Here is a 10994-nt window from a genome sequence, read left to right on the forward strand (position 1 = left end):
AGATCAATAATATCAGGCTGCAGAGTTTATATAACTGGAAAGGAAACAATGGATTTTGCAGAGTCATATTCCCAACACAGACAATCAAGGACTTGTTTCAACAAGAGCAGATTAATGCTGATCCTATCCCTAGGCTGGATCTGCCATGGATGGCTGGGGAACTGTATTAACAGAAGTGAGCTGCAGCTATTTCCTGCAATTAATTTGAATGTTTTACTCCTCACATTGGTAGATTGCATTACCAAACAGAATCCACAAAGGAGTTAACCACCTCAAAAGAGAAAAGTGATTCTGGTTTTCCCAAGTGTCTCTTCTTCCAGAGCCACACAATCTAAGTCAGCTTTGCCCACAAGTGGCTGTGTTGATGTGCTCTCCTTCTGGTAACTGAAAAAGTGTATTTATTCATTCATTTTATAAATATTTATTAAAATCTATGGAATTACAAAGCATTATGCTAATTCCCAATCACTTCTGGTAAAGTAACTGAGATAAATTGTTTTCAAGTCTATGATGAAGTTCTGTTTGAAACTTCTTGCTCAGGAAGATGCTCCTGAGTGAGCCACTTCAAAGAATTCTCTCTTGGGAGAGTCATATAGGAAAGTAGGAAATACAGTGAAGAAACATCTTGTTTAAATCACAAGGCTGATCATGACTCAAAGCTCATATAACGTGCATAATGAACTTCACAGAAGTGGCTGTAAATTACTTCATGCATTAAAATGTTCTCCTAAACTAAATTTGGGGACAGTTTTCTTTTTCATTTCCAGAATACTCTCTCTTGAGAGCAGAGTAGTTCTGATATAACCACCTACTCTGAAAAAAAGTACTGCCAAGGAGAACACTGCCTAGTTTGATATTACCAGAAGGAAAAAAATAAAAAGAGCTGCTGGTAAAACGCAGTCTACATATCATTCCCCAGGCTCTGACAAATAAAGACCTTAACATTAAAAAAGAATGCTGTCAATCAGAGCTCTCATATATCATCAGTGGGAATAAAAAATAGTGCAATAGTCATGGAACACTGTTTAGCTTAATCTACTGAAGTTGACGATACACACACCCTATGATCCAGCCTACAGATACTCACGCACGTGTGAACCAAGATAAATAAACAATACGTTCATAGTAGCATTACTCCTGATTGCCCCAAACCAGAAATAACCAAGATACTCATCTATAGTAGAATACTTAAAAAAGTACTGGTTTATTCATAGAATGTAATAGCATAGAGTGCAGTAAAAATGGACAAGCTACAGATCCATGCAACAACATGAATTTCACAAACTTACTATTGAACAAAAGAAGCCATCCAAAAGTACTACATATAACATGATTTCATTTATATAAAGTACAAAAACAAAACTAAATACTTTTTTTAGGAATGCATACTTTGTTATTAAAATAAAGTAAATAAGAGTTGATTACCACAAGAAAAGGAGAATGTTAAAACTGGAGGGTCAGAGAGAGGTAGAGGATAGTGATTGGGATGGAGCATGAGGGAAAGTTCTAGGATGCAAGTGATATTGTATTTCTTGACTTCAGTGGGAGTTACAGTGGAGCTTTATTTATAATGATTTCATAAGCTGTATGTTCTATATTAAGCATTTTTCCATACATTTCTCAACAAAGGAATGTCTCTGCCTATCCGCTGATATTCACTGACTTCTAGTGTTTTTACAGTCCAACAACTAACCCAGGACAGCATTGTAGGATCAGACAAAAATAGTAACTATTGATATATAAGTGTTTATTGCATTCCCCAGGTTGGCTTCAATACATATCAGGGTTCCCATCTGTCTTCACATAGTCGTTCAATAATTTGATGGTGTTTTTACAGCTCATAGATCCATGAAAATCTCCAACACCCCCAATAACTCCAACACTATCACTGGCTTCATCCTCCTGGGCTTCCCTTGCCCCAGGGAGGGGCAGATCCTCCTCTTTCTGCTCTTCTCTGTTGTCTACCTCCTGACCCTCATGGGCAATGGTTCCATCATCTGTGCTGTGCACTGGGATCAGAGACTCCACACCCCCATGTACATCCTGCTTGCCAACTTCTCCTTCCTGGAGATCTGCTACGTCACCTCCACTGTCCCCAACATGTTGGCCAACTTCCTCTCTGACACCAAGGTCATCTCCTTCTTGGGGTGCTTTCTCCAGTTCTACTTTTTCTTCTCCTTGGGTTCTACAGAATGCTTTTTCTTGGCTATTATGGCATTTGATCGATACCTTGCCATCTGCTGGCCTCTCCATTACCCCATTCTTATGACTAGATGTCTCTGCACCAATCTCGTGGTCAGCTGCTGGATACTTGGTTTTCTCTGGTTTCTGATTCCTATCATTGTTATTTCCCAAATATCTTTCTGTGGATCCAGGATCATTGACCACTTCCTGTGTGATCCAGGTCCTCTGTTGGCCCTCACCTGTACCAGAGCCGCTGCAATAGAGTTAACTAGCTCCATCTTAAGTTCTCTGCTCTTATTTGTTCCCTTTCTCTTCATCATGGTGTCCTATGCTCTGGTCCTGACAGCTGTGTTGAGGGTCCCTTCAGCAGCTGGGAGAAGAAAGGCTTTCTCCACCTGTGGGTCTCATCTGGCTGTGGTTTCTCTTTTTTATGGCTCAGTGATGGTCATGTATGTGAGCCCGACATCTGAGCATGAAGCTGGAATGCAGAAGATAGTGACTCTGTTTTATTCTGTAGTTACTCCACTCCTTAACCCTGTGATATACAGTCTGAGGAACAAAGATATGAAACATTCTATGAAGAAATTATTGAGAACATAAAAGTAAGAGTCTTGGTTTAAAAGATTTTAGGGGGCAGAATCTGTTTTTAATTTCATGGCTAAAAAGGAAACTGACATCATTTAGAAAATTATTCATATTTTTTTTGAACTTTACACACCATAGTGATTTTTTTTATCTCATAGAACTTATAGGGTTATATAGGATCTCAAAAAGATGCATCTCCCTAATTTTACAAATCATAGAGCTATAGATTGAAAAACTGAGTTGAGTTTGTTCGTGAAATATAATTAAAAACAAATCTCCTGCCAACTCAGAAAATCTCTCTATTTGTAGTTGCCCTTACAAATTACACAAAGTTATAACCATAGGGAAAAACTTAAAGTTTTCTTTTACTCTTCAACAGCAACAAATTGTCTTTGCTCTTCTAGTTGAGCTTTGTCCTCCAAAACATCTGTCATGGTAGCATCAATTATAGACAAAAAGATTAATATATTTGAGAGGGATATGTATATAAATATCTTCAGATCAATAAGAAAAATAGCATTAGCAAATATATGAAAAAAGTAAATAGGAAAGGCTTTTAAATATCTGAAAAGACATTCTATTTTATTCAGAATTAGATAAATATAAAGAAAAATGTATTAAATGTACTTATTTTGCCCCTAAATTGACAAAGATCAAAAATGATGTTGGGGAAAAAAGCGATCACATCCTTTGCTAGTAGAGCATAAATTGGTACTATATCTATGGAGGACAGTTTGCCAAAAACTATCAAAATTTAAAGGGCATTCACTTTGACTCAGCAATTCCACTCCTAGATATTTATCTGACTACTATACTTACACACAAAAAAATGGCATATGTACAAGAATACAACTACTGTTCCTACTAGTAAAACATCGGAATAACTTAAATTACCATTCATTAAGGACTGATTAGATAAATTATTGTACATCCATAGAATAGAGTATAGTATATATCTGTTAAAAATGAAGATCTGTACCTGTCTTTGGATCTAAAACTATCCTCGAAATATATCATTAAATGAAAGGCAAGATGAAAGAGATCTGTATCTTGGGCTATCTTTAATGTGAAAAAAGATCATATAGATATGCATATATTTATGTTCATTATTACATTCTATGCTTCTTGAAGGAGAAAGAAGAAACTAGTAACAGTTATTGCTTTTGAAAAGGAGAATTGGGTGTCTGGGGACAGGGAGAGGAGACATTTTCACTCTATATGCCTTTGTATTTTTAAAATTTTGTGCTATATGTATGTATTGCATTGAAACAACATTTAATGCTAACATTAATAAATAAATTTTAATAACTATTTCACTATGAAGTTAGAACCTGAGAAACATTTCTTCCTAATTCTTTGATTCTTTTGGAAACTAGGAAGAGGACTGATTGTTGATGGAAAATGAAAAAGAAGAATTCTGACAACCTCTTGATGTCATCTCACTAAAATTATTTGTATCTGTTAGAACAAAATAAGAAGTGTCTTCCTCTTCTGAGGAACTAAGAGAATAAATATACCGTGAAAAATTGAAAGTATTTTTTATATAATTGTTAATTGCTGTATCATCTTCCTCCATGGTCACTTAATTATTAAAACAATTAAACACATTCAATATGCTAGGCACTGAGCTAGAAGGTAAACCATATACAGAAGTGAATAAGACACATTTCCCTCTTGTGGGGCTCATAAACAAGTGTTAAATGGAGCAAGGTGTGTTATAACCAAGGGAATTGCAAGTTTCTATGGGAGCAAGTGAAAGAACAGCAAAGATAAAAGCCAGGAGTATTAAGAGATGAGAAAGCATGGTAAGTTCTGAACAGTGCATGTAACCATTTACAGATCACCATCTATTTACAAGTATACCACAACACACAGAAAAGAAGCGTTTCTAGAACAGGTGTCCATGGGGCATTTATTACCCATCATAATTTATAATTGGCCACACGTTGATATATTAATGAGCTTCCTTGATCAAAATAAATATGGCTCCAAGAGGTAATATAATTCACAATTCAACAAACAATAATAGATATAGCTAGAGAGCTGTAAAAAGAAATAGAAAGCAGTAAAGAAATAGGTCATTTGGGAAAACAAGATTTCAACAAGATACATATATGAACTCCCATGTTTATCACAGCATTATTTACAATAGCCAAGATGTGGAAACAACCAAAATGGCCATCAACAAATGAATGGAGAAAAAAGATGTGTACATATACACAATGGAATATTATTCAGCCATGAGAAAGGAAGATACCCTCCCATTTGTGACAACATGGATGGACCTTGGGCATATTATTCTAAGTGAGATAAGTTAGACAGAAAAAGACAAGTATGGTATGACATCACTTATGTGTGGAATCCAAAAAAGTTAAACCTGTAAAAAACAGAGAGTAAAATGGTGGTTACCAAGGGACAGGGGGCAGGGGATAAGATTAATGATATTTAAGCATACAAGCTTGTAATGAGTAGTAAATAAGCTATACAGATCTAATACACAGTATAATGAATATAGACAATAATATTGTACTACAATTATGTTACGTGATAAATATCACTACAATATCAATTATATTACAATATATAAATGTATCAAAGTAACGCTTTGTACAACTCAAACTTACACAATGCTACATGTCAGATTCATTCAATTTAAAAAATAAATATGTCATTTGGGTTTTAAAATATAAAAATAAATCTTCAATAAACAAAAACGTAGATAAAGGGAACAAATTAGTGGTTACCAGAGGGGAAGGAGGTGGAGGGAGGGTGAAAGGGGTAAAGGGACATATATGTATGGTGATGAATAAAAACTAGACTATTGGTGGTAAATATGATGCTCTCTATACATAAACTGATATATAATAATGTATACCTGAAATTTACACAGTCATAAGCCAATATGACCTCAATAAAATAATTTTTTAAAAAATCAATCTTTAAAGGATATCAAAGTACAAATATCATACTGATTTTAAAATACTACCCTCAGAACTTATGTTTTGAGCCAGAAACACATTACCTGGAATATACTTTGTATTTGACCTGCTTTTATGAAATCAGATTTAGCTTTCTTTTTAACTCCAAGGAATACACCGACATTTATTTCTATTCAAGAAATTTTATTTAATGCAATTTATTTAATGCAATTGTTTTCTTCCACAATAAAAAAAAACCTTGATCTTTTCTCAATATAAAAAATAAAAATAATAAATTCTCACTGTAATAATTCTCAAACAATAGAGAAAAGTATAAAACTATTTAAAAAGTTATCTAAAATCCCACCACTCTGAGGTAACCAGCATTAATATTTTAGTGAACAATCTTTCGTGTATTCTTTTATACACATACACACACACTCACATATGTCAATTTTACATGAATGGGATAATGTACATGCTGGTTTGACAGCAGACTCCTTTATCTTTTCCTCACTACTCGGCACCACCACCACTTCACCCTCAATCTACTCTTCACTCCATCACACCCCATCCCTACTAGATAAACAATATTAACAACGTAGTACATATGTTCATACTATTCTCCATACTCCTAACTATATAAAAGTATTTATAACCACATATCAGGGTTTTTTCATTCTTTATTTTACAAAAATCAAATCATATAACATAGACTTCTCTATATAGTGCTATTTCATTTCGCCTTATAACATGCAACTCTACCCAAAGTAAGATTAGATATATCAAATATTTTCATTTTTCATAGTAGGGCAGAGATGTATAATTAATAAAACCAGGGTTCTTCAATAGGGTCCTTCAATAGGAAGAACTATTCATGAACTTTGGCTAACATTCATTCCATAAAAGACATGACTGAGAACAGGTTTCATGTCCTTATTGAGCAGGCTGTCACTGAGGAAGTTTAAGACCAGAGTCTTCAAAGAAGATATCATTATAACGATGTGATTCATTGCCTTCATTTCTACTAAATGGCCAGATGTGGGATTCATATACATTACCATTGGGGTTTCACAGAACAAAGACACTACCACAAAGTGAGACCCACATTTAGAGATGGCATTTTGATGACCAGCTGCTGAAAGCCTGAAGCATAGCTCTTAGCACCAAGGTATACGGTCCAAGGACATGGAAAATAGTGAGAATGATGATGAATACGAAGTACATGAGCTATGACGTGGCAAAGGTATAGAACCATAGTACACATAGTACATGTTCTGTGATGTGGCGTAGCTATAGGACAGGCCAATCAGTGGGCCCATGTGTAGTAGATGCTGTAATGTGCTGTCTGGATCTTGCCTTCAAGACTGATACATTCATTCCCTCAGCTGCCAGAGGTCTGGCATACTGGTGACTGACTCACAACCAAATCCCTAGCCAGAAATTACCTTAAGCCAAAGACACCAGCCTTTTCCTTGATCACCTCCCCTACCCAGGGTCAGCCCACTTTCAGAGATTGGTCAATGCTGGTGTACAAAATCCTGACACTCTTGCCTCAATCAGTCACAACTCTGAACAGTCATCCTAGCTCCACAGTTCCACATGGCATCAGCTGAGACTTTTGTTTCAACTTTATCACAGTTCAACTTCTCCTTCTGCTGCAGCCTACTTTCCTCACTCTTGTACAGCTATTGTTCCCAAAAGAACTCTACAACAAAACTTCTACATGAAATCTTGGCATCTGTTTCCAGGGAACACAACCTACAACACTATATACTTATAAAGAAAATAGGGATTGAGTGTTTGAGGAAATCAGTGAGCCAAGAGAGACCTGTCAGCCTACCACAGATCTTGTGATGAGGATGGGGTAAGTGCATTGGGTGGCAGATGGCCAGGTGTTGACCATTTCCTATGACAGAGTAGAATAACCATGTGGTTGTGCTAAGAGACAAGTAGAGCAGAGTGAAGCGACCAGAATATGAAAAGATCATGGTTTTAGAAAGAAAATTGTCCAGCATGTTGAAGACTGTACAAGAACATAAAAACTCATGATACCTACACCAGCTAGCTCACAATGTATGTAAGTTTAACTTCCACTTTAGCCATTCAAGAATTGTGCAACCTCAGGCACACTGTTGGTAACTTCATTTTATAGATGAGGTAACTAAAGCCTAGACTGATTAAACAAGTTGCCTAAGGTTAAACAGTTAGTGTTGGAAGCAGGATGAACTAAAGAATTGTAACTCCAGAAACCATGCTATTAACTGTTATGTTATGCTGTCTCCTAATGTTAGGTTATCATATGTGAGCTTCTGAGCTAAGCATTTTGTATGCACTCTCTCTTTCAGTCCTCATTACAACGTTATATGAGCTGTTACTGTTTTACTTGTTTTACAGAATAGAAAGCTAAGAGAGAACACCTGGAGAGAACAGGTGAAAACTTGCCTGTAGTACAGTCTAATACTAACTAGGAAAGCAGGGACTCAACCTGGCCTCTCTGAGTCCAAGGCTCATCTTCTTCATCATTATTAACTTGCCATAGCAGAGTTATAAAAATTACTGAAAAATAGGGAAAATTCTCTATGCACCACTAAAGCTGAAATAATATTCAGCTTTAGGAAGTGTTTTTGGGAAATAGCTGATAGAAGTTAGTGAATAAGCACAGTACAATATTGTAAATACAATACCATACCTCTGTGCAGAAACACTAAAATCTAGTCTTTAGAAAAATTACAAAAGGGAAGCATACCAAAATATTTTGAATGGCAATGTTTGGGTAGTAATATGGAGGGTTTTTTTTCTGTTTTTTCTTTTGTTCCCAATTTTATGCTTTATTTTCAAACATTTCTATATCAAATAATAGTATGTTAATAATTTTGAGTGGCTGGCCCCATGACCAAGTGGTTAAGTTCATGCACTCCGCTTCAGCAGCCCAGGGTTTCAATGGTTCAGATCCTGGACGTGGACATGACACTGCTCGTCAGGCCATGCTGAGGTGGTGGCCCACATGCCACAACTAGAAGGACCCCCAACTAAAATATACAACTATGCACTGGGGAGATTTGGGGAGAAAAAGCAGAAAAAAAAAGAAGATTGGCAAGAGTTGTTATCTCAGGTGCCAATCTGAAAACAAAATAATTTTGATTCTATAACAAATTATCTTTTTTAAATAATACTAATGATCAATCTCACTCAGAGTTTCTCAGTTTAAAAGAACTGGAATACCTTAAGGATATTCACCAACCATATAACACCTCACCAACCATGCTGTCCCTTACCTTTTCTAACAAAGCTGATACTTGTAACTTCAAGAAAGTATTATCTTAAATTTCTCAGAATTAAATTAGGAGAGAGCCACTGTCCCTTGAGTGAATGGGGACAGGAGCAGGAAGGTTGAAAGGTGTGCACTTGGTAGTGGACAGAAGAAGAGACCAGGCCAATTGGCCCGTCTGGTTTTATTTCAGCCAGTTTCATTGGTGCTGTACAGAACAGGGGAAGTTTCTTGACTCTAACACCAGCTGATAAGATACAAATGTGACGACGTCATGCTAGCAATGCTTCAAACTGAAGACTGTTATCAATCACGTTGTACAGTTTCTTTTGTCTCATATTTCTGAGTTAACGTGCTTCCAAAAAGTTGGCAGAACACTTATATTGCATTACCAATTAAATTATCTTACAAGTGTGAATGAACTCCTAGAATGAAGTAAGTGGGTCTGAAAAATGTAATACAAATCACAATACAGAACCCAGTCTATTTATTTAAATACAGACATATACATACATATAAAAATGTATATGTATACATGTGCATACATATATTTGAGAAAATACAAAAAATAATTCTAAAGAAATGTCACAAAGTGGAACTATATTACTGAAGAAGTTTTCACATTTCACTTCAGTGATAAATCCACGTGAAATATGCTTTGGGTCAAGAATGGATATTTATATTTAGACTATAACTCTTTTCCTATCCCAAAGAAAATATGCTTTAGAGCTCAAAAATTCTTACTCACTAAATAATTTTATAAAGTATCTTATCCATGTCATTGGTTTCATATTCATTCTTCTAGAAAATTCATGCTAATTTTCCCATGATAAATGATGACAACCGTGAGGACAATCTTTTCAGTTCTTTGCATTTCTCTACTTTTCTAATTCTCATAGTCATTCACAACCCAGAAGAGTGGTAGATACATAGTGAATGTTGATTAACCAGCTATTGATGGATTTCTGGAAGTTGTATGCTCAGTCAGCCATAAACCACAAAAGATCTGAAGCAGAGAGCAGAATTTCCTCTACCTACTTACATGTTGCTAGAGCCAAAATAATTCCCTAAAGCTTTTTCTCCTTCCTTTTATCTTATTTAGGACCCAGTTAAACTATGAGGAGAGTTGAATTTTATGTGCAAATGTTTGAAAAGACTATGTGCTTCCAAATATGAACTTGAGAACCTCCCCAAAAACCAGACACATACTTGATAGATACAAGTGATCTGATGATTTATTGTATTTTTTATTTTAAAATAATTCCAGTTTTACAGAAAAGTTGTAAGAGAAGTAAAATATAGAAATTTATATGCCCTTTATCCAGATTCCAAATTGTTAAAATTTTACCACAATTGCTTTATTATTCTTTCTCTTTTTATCTCTCTCTCTCTCCTTCCGTCAGTCTGTCTTTCTCTACATATAACCTTTTGAGAGTAAGTTGCAGACATCTTGCCCTTTTACATCTCAATGTTTCAGTGTAGATTTTCTAGAAACAAGGAATGGTTTCCCACAGAACCACAGTATAATTTACATTGCTATACTATGATTATCTAATTTACAGACCTTATTTTGGAATGTCCCCAATTATCCTACTTATACTTTTTATAGCGGGAGTTAGGAAAAGAGTTTCTTTTCCCAGCCCAGGATCCAATCAAGCTTACAAATTGACCATTTTTAAAATAAAGTGAGCCTTCATGTGTTAGTAAATTGGTGAAAAGTTCAAGGTCCTAAGGGAGATTTCTAAAAGCAAAATCATTCTTTCAATAGAATTCTATGGAAGGAATTTTTTCTTCAGAGTTAAACTGTCATGTCTTAAAATTACATTAACTACTTTGTAGAACAAATAAATTAAGAAACATTGAATGTTAAATTATACATGCTTATCAGATTCTACACAAGATTTTTAAAAATTTTTTTCTACAGGAAAAAACTTAAAAATGATTTCCAATATTCATCTGAGCTCAGTATAAGCACTAAATTGAGCTGCTGGGCTTGTATAAACTCATAATTCACAAGAAGAGAAACAGAGAATTTA

General features: G+C 35.2%; 1 protein-coding gene across 1 annotated transcript; it reads left to right on the plus strand.

Moving 5' to 3' along the window:
* Nucleotides 1-1205: 1205 nt before the first annotated feature.
* LOC106833398 (olfactory receptor 11G2-like) lies at nucleotides 1206-5193 on the plus strand. Its single transcript, XM_014844590.3, has one exon. It carries the CDS (start codon nucleotides 1849-1851, stop codon nucleotides 2782-2784), a length of 936 nt encoding a protein of 311 aa, XP_014700076.2. The 5' UTR covers nucleotides 1206-1848; the 3' UTR covers nucleotides 2785-5193.
* The last annotated feature ends 5801 nt before the right edge of the window (nucleotides 5194-10994 follow it).

The sequence above is a fragment of the Equus asinus genome, chromosome 2 (genome assembly GCF_041296235.1).
Source record: "Equus asinus isolate D_3611 breed Donkey chromosome 2, EquAss-T2T_v2, whole genome shotgun sequence".
Classification (NCBI taxonomy): Eukaryota; Metazoa; Chordata; class Mammalia; order Perissodactyla; family Equidae; genus Equus; species Equus asinus.

Excerpts from the sequence above, each read along its gene's own strand:
- LOC106833398 (XM_014844590.3), top strand. The coding sequence starts at position 1,849 with ATGAAAATCTCCAACACCCCCAATAACTCCAACACTATCACTGGCTTC.